General features: G+C 44.5%; 1 protein-coding gene across 2 annotated transcripts in view; it reads left to right on the top strand.

The window, feature by feature from the left end:
- FAM107B (family with sequence similarity 107 member B) overlaps positions 1-6,843 on the top strand; it is a 55,000-nt gene extending 48,157 nt beyond the window's left edge. For both annotated transcript variants that reach the window (XM_077935688.1, XM_077935689.1), the window contains 2 exons: positions 930-1,083; positions 2,350-6,843. In XM_077935688.1, the coding sequence (XP_077791814.1) occupies positions 930-1,083; positions 2,350-2,466 (271 nt within the window). In that variant the 3' untranslated portion in view covers positions 2,467-6,843. The remainder of the gene's footprint in view (positions 1-929; positions 1,084-2,349) is intronic.
- The last annotated feature ends 15,795 nt before the right edge of the window (positions 6,844-22,638 follow it).

Here is a 22,638-nt window from a genome sequence, read left to right as displayed (position 1 = left end):
AACCAGTATTTTATCGTTTGAAAAGACCTGGTGGACTGCTCTGTCCCAGGAGACTAGGGCCCTTCAGGATTTAACCTCCTTCCATCGGCCCTGTAAGACAGAGCTATCCGCCTGGCCTTTAATTAGAATTCAGCCTGATCTTTTATTTCCCTTCTCTTCCCTCCCCCTCCCCTTTTATGAAGATCACCCGCTCAGAGACCCCACAGCTAATTCTCCCCTGGCCTCCTCGCTGGCCCAAGTAGGACCAATTCAGCCAGCTAGCCTGGGGATTATCTAATTGATTTTTGAATTTTATTGTTATTCATGTTTTTATATTGTATTTTATGCTGCTTTTATAATTAAGTGTTTTAATGTGTTTTAAATTTGTTGTTAGCCGCCCTGAGCCCGGTTTTTGGACCGAGAAGGGCGGGGTATAAATAAAATTATCATCATCATCATCAAAGTTTCATGTCTCCAAACATCTTTGTTGTGATTATCCGTATCCTAGCTAGGGAAACTGATCTCAAATTTGAACAGCTTAGCTAAGATGATACAGTCAAATGGAGAGCACCCCCACATGGCTGCAACATTTAGTCAATCAGTTGGATTGATCTAAAAACATTTTTCATTCAAAAGGTACTCCCAAATAAACCTATTTACAAAAACATCCTGTTGCAGACAATTTTTTAAAAAGTACTTACTGGTGCTGGTTGCAGGTTATTTTCTTGGGCAGGATTGCTTTTTCTAAGGCTCTGCATGTTACAAATGTGTGCATGTTATCTGGAAACAAACAATTTCTTAAAACTATTCATATGAAGATTTGTGCTGATTTAGTCAAATAAATGTATATGATCGCCTGATTTCTCACCAGATGGCTGTCCTCTAATATAATGGGAATATGTCATGTCAATAAGTAACTCAACGCAGAACCCTCTCCCTTCTTTTGATAGGGGTCTTGCTCCTCAGAATAAGCCGGAGCTGCAAAAGGTGATGGAAAGACGAAAAAGAGACCAAGTTATCAAGCAACAGAAGGAGGAGGAGGCACAAAAGAAGAGATCGGACCTGGAAATAGAGCTACTTAAACGACAACAGAAATTAGAACAGGTAAGAGGGCAGGGAAATGGTATAGAGTAGACTCGAGGAGCTTCTCTTCTCTTTATTATACAGTGGTACCTCGCAAGACGAATGCCTCGCAAGACAAAGAACTCGCTAGACGAAAGGGTTTTTGGTTTTTTGAGCTGCTTCGCTAGACGATTTTCCCTATGGGCTTGCTTCGCAAGAAAGAAACGTCTTGCAAGTTTGTTTCCTTTTTTTTAACACCGCTAATACAGTTGCGACTTGACTTCGAGGAGCAACCCATAGAACGCGGTGTGGTAGCCTTTTTTGAGGTTTTTAAAGACTTTGGTGATTTTTGAAGCTTTTCCAAAACTTTCCCGACACCGTGCTTCGCAAGACGAAAAAAATTGCAAGACAACAAAACTCGTGGAACGAATTAATTTCGTCTTGCGAGGCACCACTGTAAAGGTAAAGGGACCCCTGACCATTAGGTCCAGTCGTGACCGACTCTGGGGTTGTGGCGCTCATCTCGCTTTACTGGCCGAGGGAGCCGGCGTACAGCTTCCGGGTCATGTGGCCAGCATGACTAAGCCACTTCTGGCGAACCAGAGCAGCACACAGAAACGCCGTTTACCTTCCCGCTGGAGCGGTACCTATTTATCTACTTGCACTTTGACGTGCTTTCAAACTGCTAGGTTGGCAGGAGCAGGGACCAAGCAACAGGCGCTCACCCCATTGCGGGGATTCGAACTACCGACCTTCTGATCGGCAAGTCCTAGGCTCTGTGGTTTAACTCACAGCGCCACCCGCGTCCTCTCTTTATTATAGATTTCATTAAAAATTATATACCAAAACCTCAAAGCGGTTTATAAAAAAGATAAAATAATAAAATTATCTAGATCAGATTAATGAATTCAGTACCACAGAATGTGCTGGAAACTCTTTCAAAATATAAAAAGAAAATGTGATTGTTAGTTCCACAGCTGACTTTTGAAAACAATTGGTAATACTAGGTTTAAAAATTATAGGAGAAGATTCATGGAAGAGAAGTGTTGTAAATATCGATCAGGCAAGATGATCAGGGAATGTGTTCTCATTCTCTCAGGGTGACCCTGGAAAGTTGGAAGTGAGGGACCAGGTAGTGAAATAGACCCAGATCCTCCTTGCGCATGTATGCTGCCATTGAGGCTGCGCCCTGCACATTAACAAAGTGCTGAATCTGGTTACGCTCGCTGCTTACAATTCATATTTTGAGAAATGCCACTCTGATCATTTCTTCCTTCTTTTTTAAAATTGATCTCTTTTTGTTTTAAGCTTGAACTTGAAAAGCAGAAGATCCAGGAGGAGCAAGAGAATGCACCTGAATTTGTAAAAGTGAAAGGCAATTTGAGGAGGACGGCGCAAGAAGCTGCGGAAGCTCACGACTCCTAGAAGAAGGGCCCTTTCAGACTTGAAGCCATTTCCCCAGTGGCTGCTGCGGAGAGGCGACTGCAGGATCTCTCACCCAGTTGCCCTGAATCTGGGTGGAAAATGAGCTCGTACGTGGAGGTCAACGTCTGGAACATGTGCAGATGAATGATTGCACACCAGATAAAACTCGCCAATAATAATGTGGAGATCAGAGGATAAACAAGAAACCTGTTGTCAATTTAAAGTAGTTAACCCCGGGAGGGAAACAGATTTGAGTTGTTGACATTGCTTGCTTATTCCTGATCCGAGCTTAGTGGGCATCTCAGGCTAGTGTGTGTTATTATTTTTTTTGTATTTCCCACTTTGTGAAGTTCTGCTATGCAGAAGAGCAAAGTGTTCTTAAACCACTCCTTGTCACATTTTGTGTGGAAACCCTCCTTCAGAAATGACGCCCCCCCCTCCCCGCTCCACAGTCTTTAATGTAAATAGACGTTCCTTTAGACTTGAAGTTGGAGTTCTTTTGTCCTGCTACTTGTGTGTGGGCCAAGGTGTTTCTTATTGCCATGAGGGAATCTGTAAGAAATGAGTTATAGGAAAGAACTTAATGTCTTCTTCTGCCATTGAGCAGTTTAAGGGTGTTGGTCGCCTGCGCCTTTCTGGCCCACCGCGCATTCGTGGCGCTGGAATGCTCACGGATGAGTGGCTGGTTTTCTCCTCCTCCAACCTTGCTAAGCAGCCATGCTGCTTTTACCATGTTGTTCTTCCTGTGCGATGTGCACTTGGCCATGTCTAAATTGCCGCTGGCCTTTTGTTTGTTTGTTCTTTCCTTCACGGTGGTCTAAAGAACAGCATACTAGATCCAGCCCTACGCTGCAGGGGGTGGGGTGGCCTATGTTCTCTTGGCAGCAGTCCCCGTTGTGCTGCGTGGACTTTGAAAAACAGTTTGTGGACCACTTTGCGGAACAGCATGCTGCTCTTCAAAGAAGAACACAAAATCTAAAACAAACTGGACATGCTTGAACTCTCACAGGCCTTTTGGAGCTGAATTAGTTGTTTTTTGGGTTCTTTGTGCTTTGGGCAGTTTGAAAACAAATCCCGCAGGCATCTGATTGGCCCCAGGATGCTGGACTCGATGGGCCATTGGGCTGCTCCAGCAGGCTATTCCTACATTCTCAAATGGCTCTGCAGGTACAAACACTTGCAACTGCTTCTCAGAGCTTGACTACAGGGTAGAATATCTAGGAGCTTGAAATCATTATGAGTTCCATACCTGCCCATGCAGTCCTATACATGTCTATTTTGAAGTAAGTTCCACTGAGCTCATTGGGACTTACTTCCAGATAGCTTACAACCCCCGACCCACTTACCACCAGGAGGCATATATATTTTTTCTGGACGCATGACCCAGCTGGCCATTTTTATTTTTATCTTTTGGAAAGCTTGATTTCTGTGGTTCATTTCCCTGTTCAATTGATGGAAAACCACTGAAGACCAGATGCAAAACTATATATTGTCAGGGGGGTAAGAGGGGAAGCCATTTAAATGGAAAATGCCAATTTATTATTTTTCCTAGATTTCTATCCATCTCTTCCAGCTAGGTTTAGCAGCTTTTACAACTACATTCAAAATCACTGGGCATGAGGCCCAGTGTACAGGATAGCCCATGATGCTCCAATCTGGATATGGCCCTTAGACATGTTTTTAGTTTTCAACACAGTCTGGCATTTCAGCAAAGGCCAAAATGGTTGTTGGAAAGATTCTCAAGATAGGTTCAGATCATACATGTGTCAGTAGCTGCAATTCAACAGCTGCTTACATCTACATTAGATGAGGATCATGTCCATCGGCTTGTTCTGGCAAGCTGAGCAAAATGAATCTTTCTTTTGCAATTATATCCAAGCAAAAAGCGTTTGATACCAATACCAGCTTGTGAAAGTGATGTGTTCTGTCATTGCTGCAGGCGCTGGAAATTGGAAAAACAATTTCAGGACTGGTTCCTGGGGACCAAATGTTGACAAAGAGCAGCCTTGCCTTTGGCATAAAGCTTTTCAAGTTGTCAGGGCCCAAGCAGCTCTTCAGAGAATAAAATCGCATTATAAATCCAAGTCAATGATAAATAAGTTTTGCCAAGATTTAATTTACTTCTAATTTAAATCCTGACATGGCTTATTTATCATTGGCTTGGACTAACATTTTTGGAAGAGAGTGTGGATGTCCCTAATATGAAACCCATTAATAAAGCAGTGCTATTGGGTTGCTTAATGTTGGCCAAATCTGGGGTCTTTATTTTAGAAGCAGTGGCATCTTGGGCTGCTTTTGCAAAGCAGGCTCCTAAATGCCCAGTAGCTGCCTTGATTTCATTCCTTCTCATTAGTACGTAGATGGAAGTTGTGGACATTCCTAATCTCAAAAGAGGTCACAGCCCATGTAGTTGCACTGCGTCGGCTTTGCCACTGATTTCCCCTGCCTTAGCCTAACTTTCTCTACTGCCGTTGGGGTGGGAGGAGCACCCAGAAAAACCTGCCTTAATGCTTTTATTTTATTTTTTAAAAATCTATATTTATTGGCTTTTAAGAACTTTAAAAAATAACCGTAACTGAAAAAAAGATGCCTGCATGTGAAATGTCTCCCTGTGTAGCTCCAACTGATGCTGCTCCCTGACCTTCCTCCTTCTCCCGCTTGCCTTTTCTCCTGCATTTCCTTCCTCCTTATGTCTACGCAATTTCGCCTCCTTTTTCTTCACCTTGTGCTCAAGCTGCCATCGCTCCCACCTCCGTCTGCTCCCAAAGCCGCCAGCAGCTTACAAAGGCAATCTCTTCGCTTCGGCTTCCTCTCCTCCACTCCCTGTTTTTCCTCCCTTGTTGGGGGGGGGCGCTCTGGCAAGATTTTACCAGAAATGAGCGCCAATTCTGGTGCTGCTTATATTCTGGCAGCAGGGGGCGCCTGCAGGGGTTCTGTTCGGGGGGGGGGTTCTGCCCCCCATGGCAGGGTCTTCACCCCCCCTCCTGCTGCCAAGACCACAGCGGTGCACAAAGGTAGCCCTTCTGCTCCGCCTTTTCCAGGGGCTGTTTTCCACCCCCACCCCCGTTTCCGTTTTCCTCATTGTTCTGCCTCCTTTTGTTCTTTGGTGCCTCCTCTTCCTCATGAGAAGCTGCAGTTCTCTTTGTCCTTGGCATTTCTGCCTCTTTCGCCACAGAAACTGAGAAGCACGCGGGAAGGACGCCCCCATCTCCCAGGAGAGCCTCCTTAACGCTCCAGGTAGCTGCTGCATGTTTCTCAGGTTGGCTTTTTTAATAGATAATTAGGAAGACTTCGAGAGTCCAGTTCCATTGCAAGCTTCTGGCTCAATAGGTAAATCAAGGTGTTCACAACAACTTGGGAGTAATGATTCCAAAATGAGACAGATGCATTTTGGCCCAAAGCCCTCTGAACGTGATAGAGAGAAGCCCTAAGATCATAGCATTGTAGGACAGGAGGCCAAGGCTCATCTAGTACAGCCTCCTGAAATGCAGGAATCTCAACACATGGTTCCCTATCCAGTTTGAAACCAGACCAGACCCTGCTTGGCTTCTCAAATGTCCTGGCAGGTTTATTGCTGCCCTGCTCCATCACTGAGCTCTGAGTCAGACCTTTAGCTGAATGCACAGAGGAACCTCTCTGGTCCCAGGTCCTTGTGGATGGTGGGCTCAGCTGCCTTCTGAGGTAAGGAGAGACGTTTCCTATAGTGCTTGAGGGGACCAGCCCTGCTTTGTAGATACGGCACCTATGTAGTAATCTTCGGGGAGGGGGAGAGTAATACTGCTAAACTACTAGTAGAATGTGAACCTGCTTGAGCCCATATCAGAAGTCTGCCAGACTTTTTGTGTAGGAATCCAGAATCTTGTTATGTGTTGGTATGACGGACCAGTGACCTGACAAATGCTGTCAAATTGCTTGAACTTTTTCCCATTTTGTTTTTCCTTAATTTGTGGAGCTGAATTAACAGCTTTCACAACTGAGAATCTGTTCACCTTTCTACCTTGTCCTAAATCTTCAATCTGCTTAATATTTTCAGTTGTGCTACCTTGGTTTGAAAATGCCGGACTCTTTTTACAACTGATGAATGCTTTTAACTGATGAATGCTTTTAAAACCTGCTTTATTTTTAGCAAGTTAAGATAGCAAATTAATATTACCTCCCTTCTCTTGGAGTGGAGTTAGTCTCTTTTATGTCTCCATTTGTTTCTGTGTGTACATATATAAATATTAAAAAGGGAGCCTTAATGGGATTTGTTTTCGTAATTTAATATTTTTTGTATTTGCTCTTGCCTATTGGTTTTTAACAAAGTGTTACAGAATTGAGGATGGAATTCTTAGAACCAAAGTTAATACTTAATAAAAATCTTCTACATGCTTGGAATATGCAATTGTGTGGGTGTGTGACCTTGGTCTCCGCTGCATTCAACGCTCTTCTTTAGTCACTTCACATTGAATTTTGCCTCTTGCAGGGAATAATACCAAGGTCACATTGACTGACCTTTCAAATTCCTTCCATGGCTATACACATACAAGGTGTAATTGACTGATAAAATTAGTTTTGCAGAGGCCAATCTCCCAACTTCCTTGCATTTATAAGTCTGGAGCAAAGATTTTTTTTACTCTGGATAGTGGAGTCTTAAATGACGTTTGTTTCTCTTCTGCCATCTCTCAGCAAATAATACAGTGCTGAGCTGCGGATTCTGTCTGTGTCCTCTGACACCCCAGTGGTCAGCTGAATGCACTTGGTTCAGGTGAGATGTGCTTATCTGCAGCCATAAGAATGAAGCATTCATGTTGCTCCTAAAAGTGAAGTTCAGTTCTTGTAAGGCTAGGAAGATGCTGAACCATTGGACACAAAAGGTCTGAGTTGTCAGCCCTGCCTTTATATAAACCATATCATGGTTTCCTAGGACATATTCAAAAAGCTAACTTTGCTCCAAGCATGATATTTTGTTGTGAAACCCTCAGTCTTGACTACCCTGCAGCAGCTTGCATTTGTGTAAAGAAAGCTGTCCCCCTAAGCAGAGTAGGGAAACTTCTAGTATATTTGTTTCCTTGAGGTTTTCCTTCTTTTAGTATAATACATCTAGTGCTGACAAGAAAATTAAAACCCTCAAGGGTATCCATTTCCAGTTGTGCATGGCAATTTAGATGAAGGTTTACAGGGAAAGCCCAGCTACAACTTAAGATGGCACCCAGGCCACCTCCAAAAATCTGCTTTGCTTGTGGTTAAAATTTACTAGGTAAGCCAGAATCCAGGAAAGTGTACTTGCTATTATCAAGTTGCCTTTAACAACATTTCAGTGCTGCCCTTTAAGAAATAATGCAGTGGTGCAGGGATTGCTAGCTTTCAAAGGAACAGTGTTTTGCTTCCAACAGTTCCTGCACAGCTTTTAAGACTGGCAGCTTCTGCATAGTTTGAGGCCCCCCTAGTTTTAGCCCTGAATTCTGATGGCCTGAATTGTCCATTGAGGGGGAGAGTCTTATTTTGTCCATAGCCAGTATTTTCAAATGACATGAAATATTTCACAATGCTAAGTGTGTTCATCACGCAACTGGTTATCTTCAGTTGCCAAGCAACGGGTAAAAGGGTTGTCAGTTTGCAGATGGGGGCCTGGAACTGTTCTTGCCTATTCCTTCCCCTCCTGTAGCAGGAAACAGGACTCCAAATTTGGTTGGCTGTCTTCCATTTGATTGGTGCACTTGAAGGAGAGCATCTGAGAACTTCTGCTGCCAACGAGGCTCTGGCTTTTCTGTTACAGGAGAAATGCGCTTTCTGAGCTCCCATCACTCCTCACAAAAGACCACTGGAACCATGTTGGGGGGACTGGCTTCATTGGGACCTGATTGGGAGGGGATGAATGACGACTGGCATGGTTTTCCTTGCCTGATCCCTTCCACGTGACTACATGACTAAATGGGTATGCCCTGTTGCTGGCACTCCCTTAGTGACTCCTCTTCCATTCTAGTGCCTTGCTGGCCTCCCCCCAACCCAACGTGGGACCTTCCCTGGCCTTGTTGCAGCCTCAGCTTTATTCCTCTGAGGAAATAATAATAATAATAATAATAATAATAATAATAATAATAATAATAATAATAAAAATAATAAAAATTTTATTTATATCCCGCCCTTTGGGCCAGAGCTCCGCGAAGATTGCCGAGGGAGGGAGTCAGGCTGCGCCCTGACCAAATGCCTGGTGGAACAGCTCTGTCTTGCAGGCCCTGCGGAAAGATGTCAGGTCCCGCAGAGCCCTAGTCTCTTGTGACAGAGCATTCCACCAGATTGGAGCCGCAGCCGAGAAGGCCCTGGCTCTAGTTGAGGCCTTTCCCCCCTGCTGCTTCCTGTGCATCCTGCTTTCCTTCTGGGCAGACCACCCAGTTTTAAGAAGGATGGTGTAGTCCAAGGAATGCCTCACCTGCTGCTGCTTCAGTTTCAGTGATGGCAGCAATGGCTGCATCGTGTTCCTTGGAGGCCAGCTCTGCTGTCTTCTCCACAGCCCCCCTTCCAGTGCCCCCTCTGCAGCAGCCTCTCAGCGCATCATAGGTGCTGCTATCTCCTCCCACCCCAAGGGAGGAAATGGCAGAGGCTGCCCCCTGGTGTCTCCTGGGCTCTGCACCTACCCAGCATGATGCAGAGGGGCCCGTTTCCCACCCGCAATGGCCCCCTTGTTCCCAAGGTAGCTCTTTATTCCCACCTTGTTCCTGATGTAGATCTTCACTCCCCGCTTCTTCCCTGGTGGGGTGGGGGGGAGCATTTTGTGGTTCACCTCAGGTGTCCCAATGCCTTGGGCTGGCCCTGGCCATCTAGCCCCCTGGTTCATGAAGCGTCAAGCAAGAGCAAGAGGTCTTGCAGAGATGCTGCCGCCCGGCCTGCTGCTGCTGCTGCTTCATGCAGACGTAAAAGAAACAAGCCGAGACATGACAATGAAAAGGCAACAGCCACAGGAGCTAAAATGCGAAAGTGTGACCATTTCTTTCTAAGTAGCAGGACTTTTTGAAAGAAAGAAAAAATTAACTTCATGCCTACCAGCAAAGCATGACCTTCAAATAGATCCTCTATTTGGGTGAAACTGCCACCGTATCTCAGAAGGGTGGATGACGGCACATCAGGTCTTAGCCTTGCTTCTGCCAGAGGGACAAAATCCCAGGAGGAGATTGCAAGTGATATTTTGGAGTGCATTTCTCCCATTCTAGTAAATTATTTTGATAGCAATGTTGTTATGGATGGGCTCTCTTAGCCATTGTTTATACACTGACCTTTCCACTAAAAAAAAGATCCTCTGGTTTTGTGTTCATGTTTTAAAAAGCTTGCCCTAGCTGCAGAACAATACGGCCTTCATGGCATCTTTTAAGGCAGCATGGCAGGGCCTGATTCTGAGATGGCTGGGCACCTGTCAGGGTTAAGTTGGTCGTGTTTATATATCTCTTATGGAAAATATTATAAACGGCAGTACCTAATGTTTTGATAGCCTTAGGCTTCTAATTCAGCTTCTCTGCTGTAATTATACTTAGGTTACTGATAGAAAATTGATCTGACTTCATGTGGCTGGTCATGCACACTTCTATGAGAGTACATACATTGATGCTTTTATTGTTAAATCAATTTGGGATGTTTCATGGGAAGTGATTGACAAATGAAATTAATAAATACTTCAGGCAAAAATGGAACCATTCGTAAACAGTTCAGTAAAGGAAGTATCATTTATTTTAAGAGTTCTCCATTAGTGATAGCCAAAATGGTACTCCCCAGATGTTCTACAGCTCAACATCATCCCTGATTATTAACTGCAGGCAGAGATTCCTGGGAGTTGTGGTCCAGAACATCTGGTGGGCATCACATTGGCTGCCAGTGCAGTGCATTTAGCAGCTGTAGTCACTTTAGCCAGCCCATGTGGACATTTAGCCATGGGAGCGCACAGAGAGCTCATTGTGTGGAAGCCAGTTCTAGTCACAAACAACAAGCACAAGTCGAGAACAAAAGGATTGCTTTGTTGGATGAGACCAAGATCCATCTGGTGGCCAGCTAGCCGCCTTGAAGCAGTCACAATGAAGGATGCTTGAGGAATGTGACCTTGAATTACCAGATGAACTGACCTGGTCCATGACTCCTGGATGAATAGCAGATCAGAGAGTTTTGGATTTTGTACTTCTCTGCATATCGCAATGGAATTCTCAGCTCCGAAAAAAATGCATATTTGGGGAAAGAATATATTCCAATACAGTGGTACCTTGGTTTAAGAACTTAATCCGTTCCAGAAGTCTGTTCTTAAACCAAAGCATTCTTAAACTAAGGCGTGCTTTCCCATAGCAGCAGGAGACTCAATTTACAAATGGAACACACTCAACAGGAAGCGAAACATGTTCTGCTTCCAAGGCAAAGTTCACAAACCAAAACATCTACTTCCGGGTTTGCAGCATTCTTAATCCAAGTTGTTCATAAACTAAGCTGTTCTTAAACGAAGGTACTACTGTACACATGTTTTCATGCATTTTTTATTTTAAAAATGACAGATTATTGCAGAAACGGGAGCACAATGATCGATGAACTAACACTTTCGAAAGTGTCACGGACGGCAAGTTGGCTTTGCTCATCCCTACTTGCAAACAAGGAGTGAAACCAAGTCTCTCTTTTTAAAAGATAGGTTTCTTGTGAGGCATCCCAACTTCTCCAGAAGTCGCCGTGGCAACAGGATGTGTGGAAATCCCTGAGTTACATTTTGACATTTTTTGTTCATTTGTCTCCATTCAGTCTAAAAGACAACACAAGAGGAGGAAAGTAGCGCCCCCTCTGAAAAACCTAAAAAGCCAAAAGCCACCTCATTACTGGAGCCTGTGAAAATGATGGGTGAATCAAAATGAACTGGGAATTAAAATAACACTATCATCCTGAATCAATATTTCAGTAGGATAAACCTATAAAAGTTGTAAGATATAAACCAATATTTTCCCAGAGGGTTCTGGCTTCTTTATAATATTATTCTGGAATCATCAAGGGGAAACTAGTAGTATTCCTCACTCCCTTCCCCCTGGGATGTATGTAAGCTGGAGAGTGTTGGGTGTGTTTGTGAAATTGCACTTTTTAAAGTTTTGTATCCAAGAAGCCTAGCAGGCTGAAATAACGTGCTCTATGCTCTAGGCTTTGCGGTGGATGCTTCCAGTTCTTCAGGCATCTTAGTGTGGAAGTTAGAAATCTCTGCAGGGTGTATTTGGTCTCAAGCCCTTGGTGACTGAGGGACTTCCGCTGCACGTGAAGACAGCCTCCGGTGGATTGAGTGAACAAGACCAAGAGTGGGACCAGGGATCAAGAAGGCGGTTTCTGCACCTGCTGTAGAGGGACGTGAGGGGCAGATGGGGCTCATCAACCTGGGAAGGGAGCCCATCTAGGAGAAGGAAAACTCTGAGCCTAAAGCTCCATTTTCTTGCAGGGTATCTTCTGGAGAAGAAAAGGATAAGGAGTAAACCCTACACAAATCCGGAGTGGAGTCCCTAAGATGGTTTGATGGTGCCTTGAAAGATGATCAACAATTCCTTCAGCTTTAATGATCCTTAAGTTAGCATGAGGAGGTTTTTGTTTGTTTGTTTGTTTTTAATGTTAACTCTGGAAGTGCAAAAAAATTAAGATTGGTAAAATTTGAAATTGAGAGAAAGCAAGATTGCAAGATTGCCCATCCCTAGGCATGGACTTGGATTTGTTGTCTGGGGGGCTGCACTAGGGTGGGAAAATATCATTTTAAAAACAGGGTGTAAGGGAGAGAAAGGTCTGCCAATAGGCTTATGAGGAGACTCCCACTGCCATGATTCTTCACCCCTTTTATTTCTCATCCACCACTGCCATATTAAGGAAGAGGCTATGGTGGACTTGAGGTCTGTGGGCATTACCTGTCTGCCTAGTAATGGTTGCCAAAAGTGGGTTGGCTGAGGGCTCCCCTTCATCCATTTTGGTGATTGTCAGCAGAGCCTGTGACCCTTTTCCAAATGGTTGATGTGCCCAAAGGATGCCAGTGTTAAGTCCTCTAGGTTCACACGCTTGGAAACCTTCTTCCTGCTGCAAATCGATTAAAAGGGAGGGTGCAGGGTTAGGTCTGTAACAGAGCTACACTACCCAGGGATGTTTCTTCCTTGGCAAAAATCAATAAATAAATTCAGGGGGGAAATACGTTCCCTTCCCACCTCCAGAGGAAAGTCAGGAGTCTTTTTGTAACTGATGGTTTCATTTTATTAAACACAGCAAAAGACCCACCTTTGGGGAAACCCAACAGGAAAACTACATTAAGCATACTGAAACAGCTTTCTTTGGACCATAAAAACACAGCATTTGAGTTGGGAGAATTGGGTGTGCTTTTGAAGGACGATCAAACAATTCCTCCAGCTTTAATGAGCCCTAAGTCAGCATGGATCGTCTCGCCACAGTGAGAGAGAATGCTCCCTCTCCAAGCGATGTATAATAAGGGACGCGTCTGAGTCTCTGCAACCAGCTATATCATTCAGTTTAAATTACCTGACTGCCCCTCTTAGATCCGACCTGCTGTGATAATCTGAAAATGTGTGTGGGAGTGTAAGAGAGGAAGGGTCCTAATTGACAGGAAGGGAAAAACCTAGTTACAAAGATAAAAGAAGAATCTGAGGATACAACTTCTGCAGGTTTAGATCATCAGAGCTGCCAAGCTGCATTATTTTTGAGTGGATCTCTATTTTCTCTGTCCCTGCCTCTCTCTCTTTGAAGAAATCTCCAGAATGTTGTATTAGAGGAATATCTTAGACCTGCCTAGTTCACATTTGCTATGAAAAATGTTTGATGCTGATTTTTTGAAAGTTATGGTTTGTGGCATATTTTAGAACAGATGGAATGGAGGAAAGGAGGTGGTGAAGGGAAGAGAAGGGAAAGGAAAGGAAAGGAAGAAGCAGGAAGAAATTGCAGTAGATCTCGTGCCTGAAGAGATGTGAAATGAAGCAGAGATGAGAGCTATGATTTCCCTTTACCTGTAAAGTGCGGCTGTCACTCTCTTCCGACCCCCTTCCTGCATTTGTCATTTCTAAACGGTCTTCCTCCGTAGGAGAGCTGGAAGCTGTCAGATGTGCATCAGCTTCAGAGTTATCTAGCATTTTGGACCTTCAGCTGTTTCCAAGATTAGCTGCTGCTAGAGGCGGGTTTCAAGGTGGAAAGAATTCTCCAAAGGCTTGCCTTGATATGCCGTGTCTTCTTTGTGCTCAGTGGGTGCGCTTTAATGTGTTCTATGCTCAAAACACAAACACACAAACACCCCTCTGTGTATGTGCAAACTTTGGCCAGATATTTGAAATGCAGGCTTATTTTTCAAAAAAATTCTTGCAAGTAGCAGAAGTCCAGGCGCAGGCCTTGTAAGATTTCCAGTGCAGGCAGCAAGAGTGGCTTGCCATTTTAAGAGAGGCAAAGCGAAAGAGAGAAATGTGACCTGTGGGGAGCACCATCCATGGTCTTCTTTTCCTTCACAAGCTCTGCTGAAATGATCAGGAACTGCTATCCTCTTCATTTAAATATGGCTTGCCCTCAAGTGTGGATTGTGACCGTGTTGCCTAGTGACAAGGCTGGCTGGCCCATTAGCCTCGGTAAGGCTGTTCCCTCAGGTGGCAGGTTGTGGGGACGGCAGGGAGGGGAGGCGGATTCAGACTCCCGAGGAGCGCATCGCCCACTGGCTCCTGTGCTTGTCGCCTGTGGCTGCCACCTGGGAAGAGCCATGCTGCTGCCTCCGCCTCCCCCTGCTTCTCCCCCACAACCTTCAGGGTGCCAGTTGCCTCAGGAGGCCGTGGAGAAGGAGGCAAGAGGACAGGCGCCATTTTCTGTTTTGCCTCAAGCGGCAAAATGTCTCCAGCCAGCCCAGATTGGTGGGAGTGCTGTGTGGATTTTCTGCCCTGGGAACCAAAATATCCCCAAGCCCTTCTGCAGAAATAGTCATACTATCATGACACTTCAGTAGAAATTGAGGATTTTGTTGTTAAAACCATATTACAAATAATCACACTGAAAAGGGTCGAAACTAGATGATGTGGTGAGATATCTTGGATCAGAACTGTGTTTTCTTGGATACCTGGTTGTTTTCTTCAACAAGGCAGAAAATCCTTATTCCTGCATTGCGGGGGGTTGGACTAGATGGCCCTTGGGTCCCTTCCAGCTCTACAATGTTGCTATAATTCTGTGATTTCCATTATGTACCATATTACTATATTGGTTTGGGAAATGAAAGCTTAGCTGACTAACCGTGGTCTTGTGTGCGACGTGGTCTGTTGAGCCAGTGTGTTGATCCTTGAGGCAGAGTATGACAGCTTGATATTTTTATTTTTTTGCAATCTTGTCATTTTTTTGGTCACTATGGTAACTGCACCCTGGCCACAATATGCAGGTTGTAAAAAAGTCCAGTGGTTTCTCACTCTAATCTTCCATTCTACCCACACAGATATTGGGCACAATTCAGAGCAGAGTTACGCACACTTAATTGGCACTTGCTGCCACAAGACAGAAACAATAAAACAGTGTTTTCATTTTTCCTCTTGCAGTTGGATGAGGATATGATTATTTCACTTTCTTGTTTGACCGAAGTCCTGTGTTTCAGAGGTAGGTAAGACACCAGAAAACTCTGCCCCGTTTTTGCTGGTGACGTTCTCTTATGGCCAGCGTGTGTTGCTCTAAACTAGGGTTGCTTGGTGAACAAAATATGACTTGGATGATTCTTTAAATGTACACGTGCATATGCCCAAAATTTCTGAGGAACGATCACAATTTAAAAGTTTATTTTAAAATATAAATATAAATATATTGAGTGAGCACACTTCATATTGCAGCCCTTCTGTACTGTGAGGTCGATGGTGCAGGGATGTGATTACCATCACCTGGTATTATTCCTCACCCCCAGTACCTAATACCTGAAGCTACAGTGCTCCTGCTCATGGATGTTCTCTTTCTTTGTCACGCTTACTAAAATAATAAGGGAAGGAACATCTCGTACAGTATCCTCAGGCGCTTCCTGAGGAGCCCACATGAAACCCAAACATCCCCCTTCTCCTCTTTCCCCCACGTCACGCAGGGATTCCAATAGCAACTTGTGCTGAGCTGCCAACTGAGCTCAAAGACACAAATGCACAAGTGGGAATTTGCAGGGACTGCCAATCTGCTGAAGAAGAAGGACATGACTCACCCCCTCATTAGAAGGACCGCAGGGACGGGGGGAATTCTATTCCTCTGCATCCATCTCCAGATGTAGGTCAAGCGTGATCAGTGGACTGTGAGATTTAACAGCTTGAGAGCATATTTCAATTAATAATGGAAGCACATTTGCTCTAATTGATAATTTGTCATAGACAAACACAGTCTATCCAAGGCATAGCCTTGATAAAGTTATGTTTATTGTTTTAATATTAAAGCACAGGTGGTGATGCTTAGTCTTTCAGCAACATGCTTCTGAGCTTTCAGATTTTGCTCCATGCTAGGATTGAATTCAGATTTTCTGAGTGTGGGCTTTCCTGTTTCCACACTATCTTACGTAGCATAACCTGATTTATCTGAATAGCATAGGAGACACTGAATGGGATGATCACATATTTCAATAAATGGAGGTAACATATATGTTGAAATGTACCTCTCAGGCCACAGTCCTGAGAAAAGTGTGATTAATCGGATACAGTTGAAGGGAGGGAAATAAAACATATCTGTAAGACTGAACAAAAATACCCCATTCTGTTATTGGAAAAGTGCATGGAAATCAATTTATTGTGACCCAATTCACAAGCTTTATTTTTGCAGTTGAGTTTCTTGCAGCCTTGCAGCCTTGAGATGTGTGAGGAAGTTGGTGAGAAAGAGAGAGAGGAATCAGGAGCCTGTAACTTCCTTAGTTAAGATGAGCACCTGCGTATCACCCCCCTCGAAAAAAGTTGTACTGCCACAAGAAGATTTGCTTAACAGATTCGCTTGTGCTCCACAAATTTAGACAGCATTAACCTCATTTAGAAATCTACCTAAGGAGGACTACTCTGGGGACCTGTGTGCCTGCTAAGCCTTGCACAGGTGAAAAGTGTTGGTGGGCAACTTCAAGGCCACTGTTCTCCCTTTGCACAGTTCTCTTAGCTTTTAAACTGGGAGCCTTTCAAAGAAAGGCAGTTGTCTGTAAAGAAGGATGTCTGGCAGCCGGGGCTGTTGAAACAGGTCAGGAAGGGAGCGGGGGGAAATGCCAGCCTGCATCCTGGCAACCAATTTCAGATTTCTGTGACAGAACTAGACACAACTGTGTATGTCTGGGTCTGGTTAGAAAGAGCATGCAAAAATTCACTTCTTGAAGTGTCTCTGGTGGGTGAAATGTGAAATTATAACATGGTGGTTGGAAATAATAATAATAATAATAATAATAATAATAATAATACTTTTATTATTTATTTCCCTAGCCACTCTGGGCTGCTTCCAGCACATATAAAAACATAATAAAATGTCAAACATGAAAAACTTCTTGAATGAAATGTGGGAATGGATTAAATTCCTTTTGTATCTTGGGTCGTTCTAACAGGAGAGACCTGTGATGACCAGGGACATACTTGAATGTTCATGGTTAGGGTGAGCTCACTCCTGCGACCGAGAAGGTATGCTCTCTGCCACCGTGACCCAGACCTGACTCGGTGGCAGAGCTGCTGCAGCCAGGCGCAAGGTGCCCTGTGGCCAAGGAGGGTGGGCAGCAGTGTTGCCACCGGCTCTCCTGCCCTGGGTCAGGCCTGTCCTGGGGCGGAGCCACAGCCAAGGTGCAGCTCCTCACATGGAGCCAGGCTCCAATGAAGCAGCCTGCTGTGGAGGAGCCTTTTGTGCCCCCTCACAAAATTGTGCCCGGGGCCACAGCCCCCCCCCCCGCCTCTGCATGCAATAGCTCCCAGTTGTAGCCCCCACCGTCTCCAAGTGGGCTGGGGAGAGCCCTGCCTGAAACCCTGGAGAGCTGCTGCCAGTCAGTGTCTAGAGAAGGGTCGGACTCTACGGGGCAGCTTCCTCTGTTCTTACTGTGGTCTACATTGTCTCCTCGTGTTACTGACGAGGAGTGAAAGGAACTGGGGTAATGGAGCACTTGTCACTTCTTTATTTTATTCAAATATCAATTGTATTAACATGATAGAACTTTCTTCTAAACATATTAAGACAGACTGTACGTAGGCAAGTATTGTGCAACAGTTCCCTGCTCTTCGATCCCTGATCCCCAGCTACAACCTGCACATAATCCCAGATGATACTGAACCTAGCAGAAGAGGACGGAAGAGAACACCTTAACTCCACCTCCAGCAGCACAGACTTTGGTAAGATGGCACCCTTTGGGTACAAGTGGTAGTGATTCCGGAATGCTGCTTTCTGAGTTGAGACGTGTGACGCAGCTATCAAAGCGCCATCTGCATTTGGCCGGTGGCAGAATCATGATCCACGTCCTCACAGCAGCTCCCTGCTCCCCTCTCCTTTCCTCCGCTGGTCCTAACTTTCAGAAGGGCCTGGTCAGACGGGTGATTGAGTTGCTGCAACCATGACATAGAGCACTTGAGGGCATGCACAGAACGGAAGGCCTTCTGCGCATGCTCTCATGTGCACTACGTCATAGTTGCCTGTCTGACCAGGACCGAACATTGAGTAGGTGCCAGTATAAATGGAGGCATTTTTATTTTTATTTTGCCCCCCACCCCCCACTAGGCGCCCTGTGTAAGAGAACTTCCCGCACTGCCCTGAACCCTGCGCTGCCTCCTGCTATCCTTCATGGTGTTGCACATTTATACAGATCACCTGAGCATTTGTCATCTGTCTCCACTTAGATCTAAGAGAGCAAATCTCCCTTCCAGGTCTCAGCAGGGCTTTGGCCATAAAATTTGGTCAAACAACTATGGTGGTTACGCCTGAATGATTGCTAAAACTTAGATGATGGCACAACCTGATTATATCATTTTTGAATCTGTATCTTGTAAACCAGGGGTGTCCAAACTTTTTTCAAAGAGGGTCAGATTTGATGAAGGGCTGCAAGGGCTGACCAAAGGCCTGACCAAAGTTGTTGATCTTGTTTTAGGACTGAAGTTGTTGAGCTTTTTTTTTTATAATTTTACCCCAATGTTGTAGAGCTTTTTTAAGGATTGAACTAAAGGGCCAGATTGAACCAACCGGTAGGCCAGCTTAGGCCCCCGAAACAGACTTTGGACATCCCTGTTGTAAACCATGGGTAGGCAAACAAAGGCCCAGGGGCTGGATCTGGCCCAGTCGCCTTCTAAATCGAGCCCGCGGATGATCTGGGAATCAGCATGTTTTTACATGAGTAGAATGTGTCCTTTTATTTAAAATGCACCTCTGGGTTATTTGTGGGGCATAGGAATTCGTTCACACACACACACACGCTTCAAAATATAGTCCGGCCCCCCACAAGCTCTGAGGGACAGTGGACCCCCTGCTGAAAAAGTTTGCTGACCCCTGCTGTAAACCACCCTGAGATCTAGGGATGAAAGGCGGTTTACAAATTTCATAAATCATCATCATCATGGTCACTGAGTTCATGCAAGCCAAGCAGGGCAACGCCCTCCTGCCAAGATGTTTCTTCATCAGCCTTTTGAAAATTACCCGTGGTATCTCTCACATTCATGATTTGGGAGGCACACTTTTAGGATTTTTTTTACCCCAGCATTGCCTTAATGTAATTGGTTTGAGGCAAAGCATGAGAATATGTGCTAAATTTTCATAATAGTCATAAGTTCATCCTTATTCAATAAAGTGTTTAGACATAGGCACAAATACCACTGAAAAGACAGATTAAGCAATTAACTTCGAAGTTCCCCAAAAGCCAAGAACCAAAAGCAGCGGTGGGGGGGGGGGGCAGGAGGGGAAGATAATGCCAAAGAGAGACAATCAGCTTCTTGGCCCTTGCAATCAAGTCCTTAGTTCTCACAAGTTGCTTGCCTTGCTTCACGCGACCTTTTTCTCCATGACTTTGCAGAAAAAAAGCTTCAAAGAACAAATACTAAATTCTGAACATTGCATTAAACTTGAAAGTTAATTTAGAGCGGGTGTATTTTCTCTTTATTATTTCTGCTTTGATGTGAGGCATTGCAGGAATTAGGTTAATTCATAGACTCAGGGTTTATTCATAACCATCTCTTATTTGCCTAAATCATCCAAGTTTGAATAGGTCTAAGTGTGTGTGTGTGTGTGTGTGTGTGTGTGTGTGTGTCTACTACAGCACTTGCACATACCTAGTAAAAATAGCAAGACATGATGCACACAGCCCAGACCTCAAAGCTACTCTCCAGCACCAACTATCTTGATTTATAAGGAATCCAGGAGCAGGACTTCTTCACCTTATAGCAATTGTGCAGAAAAAGACCCCTGCAGCTGACACAATTTTTCCAGCTCCAGCCTCCTAAACTGGGAGTCTGTGTAGTATAGTGGTTAGAGCATCAGAATAGGACTGGGGAGTCCAGATTCATCCCCCCCCCCCACTGTGATTTGTGAAGCTGATCTGAGGACTTTGCGCTGGCCACTTACCTCTCAGCCTGATCTCCCTCACAGGATTGTTGTGAGGATAAAAGGGAGCGGGAAGCACCATGTAAGCTACCTTGGGCTCCTTGCAGGAATTGGGGCCTAATTGCAGTAAATAACATGGAGAAGTAAAATGTTGTCTTCTAGTAAGGGCACAAGAGTCCTGTCTTCTCAAAGGTACAGCTCCTTTGAAGACTGCCCTCTTGCCAAAGTGAACGCTGGCCCAGGGTCTACCAGCTTCAGAGAGGGCTCAGCACACCTGAACAGCAGTTTCCCCACCCTCTCTCTCTGCTCTGGACTCAAAAGGCTTCACTTAGCAATTCCCGAGCATCCTTGGGCGTCAGAGCATGCAGGTGCTCAGTGTGCAGTTATGAGTACCATAAAGTGGGGTTGACAACTGATGTGGTTCCCTCCAGAGGCTGTTGGACTTCCAACTCCCCTCAACCCCCCCATGGTCCGTGATCAGGCATGATGGGAGCTGTAGTACAAGTTGAAAACCCCTGCTATAAAGACCCTCACAGAGAGAGAAATAGCATGAGAGTGGCTAATACTTATTCATTCACACGTTAAAGCTGAACCTTTTAAGGGACAAAGGTGAAGTATCAGGAATCTGGGATCATTGTTTTATGTCTCTGTGTAAGGATGTTTTCTCTAGGGAAATCTGATTTGTTTGCATAGGCAAACTGATTCAAAGCAGACTGTAGCAGACTTCCCCATTTCTTGTTGCGTTGGATGTCAAGATATTGTGAATTAGTTTGTAGCGCCTCCAGCCAGTAGATGGTGCGCTGCTATTTTCTCAGCGTCTGCATACAGTGGTACCTCAGGTTAAGAACTTAATTCGTTCTGGAGGTCCATTCTTAACCTGAAACTGTTCTTAGCCTGAGGTACCACTTTAGCTAATGGGCCTCCCGCTGCCACACAATTTCTGTTCTCATCCTGAAGCAAAGTTCTTAACCCAAGGTACCTTTTCTGGGTTAGCAGAGTCTGTAACCTGAAGCGTCTGTAACCCGAGGTACCACTGTATTGCCATTGCCTTGTTCTGAGAAGAATCTGGAAGTCCAGCTGTGTAGCGGCACATGTGTTTTTGTCCTGACTTTGCAGCAATATAATAAAGCTTATTTCTTTAAGCAGGCATTTTTTCTCACCAAGCTTGCGAAATGAATGTCATGATGGATTCTGGTATTAGCTTGCTTTCTGATAAATACTTCGGAACCAAGGCCAGAGCTGGAGGTGGACAGGCAATGGCAGGCACAGATGCAGCTCTCCTTCTGCAACACAAGACGCTGCATTCCTTTCCTTTCTATCAGAACTGATGGCTTCCAGGCTTATTGACTGTATCTAGTGCTCAGTAGTTTAACAATACAAGCCTGTCCAGAGGCAGAAGGTCGCTATCGGATCATTTTATGGAAGATGAAAGTAGTGCCCAAAACTTCAACCTAACTGATGTCTTTATACGTAGCCCTATTTTAAGTTTGCTTAATTTCCCTTTGAAATGTTATTTGGATGATTATTTTAGTCCTTATTAAATTATGTGCATTCATGGCTAGTGATTTCTAAAACATAGCAAAGTTTTTTAATACCATCATCCTATATACTCTTGTTTGAATCTTAAGGAAATCCAACCTTACTTGGGAGGGGGGGTTAACATTATTCCCATGCTGTCACTGTGCCTGGCATTTTATGGAGTTACAAAAGCAACACAGATCCCAAGGAGCTTCCAGTCCCAAACAGACTGTGGGCAAACTGGTATGTAATTTACAAAAGACATTCCTGCTGCCTGAACAAAGAAACGGTCAAAATGTCCAAGTCAGGACCCGAGGCTTCTCCATTCTTGAATGGGATACCAAGCAAACTACACTTCACTGGATCACAAAGACCAATGCACATGAAACATTATCAGGCCACACGACTGAGCATTATGGGCTGGAGAGAACTCTTTGAATGTTGTTGCTGAAAGCATGCCAAGCAAGCACATTGATACCGAGGTGCTTCTGAGCTGAGCACAGGCTGCTGCTGCTGCTTGCTAATGCCCAGCTGCTTCCTGCTCTGCATCCCAGAGACGTCCCAAGTCAGGCTGGGAGGGAGGCCTGGACATGGGACTCCCTCCTCAAGGAAGCCCAATTGGTTCCCTGCTTTATGGGCATTTTGGCATACTGTTAAAAACTTTTCTGGTTTTCCCTCACTTGGTTTAATTCCCTATTATTTTATCTATTCTTTTCTTGTTTTTCTTTTTTGCTTCAAAATATTAAAGTTTTTCCATGCTGACATCAGAATGCTGGTTCCTTGTTGCTGAATCTTTCTGCATGCTGCTTATTAAAATACAGTTACTGTCCTGGAAAAGAAACTCTCAGGTACCAATTTATACAGCATTTATTTATAGAAGACTTTTGGGGGGGGGATTAAAAACCATTTCTAAGCATACAATTAGGGTTATTCAACCTTAAGCAGTCCTTAATATAGGCAGAGATATTTTCCCTGAAACTTTGGTTTAGCTTCCATAGAGATCATTTCTAATCATTGCTACCGGCAATCTAGTGAACATGCTAAAACAGGATTGATGAGCAGATTTTATTTATGAATATATTTTGAGATTGTTAACATAGACATGACTTTACCAGAAGCGCAGAGAGGTAGATCGCTCTTAATGTTACTAATTTGGTCAAAGCAATTTGC

This window comes from Podarcis muralis, chromosome 10, assembly GCF_964188315.1.
Source record: "Podarcis muralis chromosome 10, rPodMur119.hap1.1, whole genome shotgun sequence".
Lineage (NCBI taxonomy): Eukaryota > Metazoa > Chordata > Lepidosauria > Squamata > Lacertidae > Podarcis > Podarcis muralis.
Note: the sequence above shows the minus strand (reverse complement) of the source record. Positions and strands in the feature narration are given on the sequence as shown.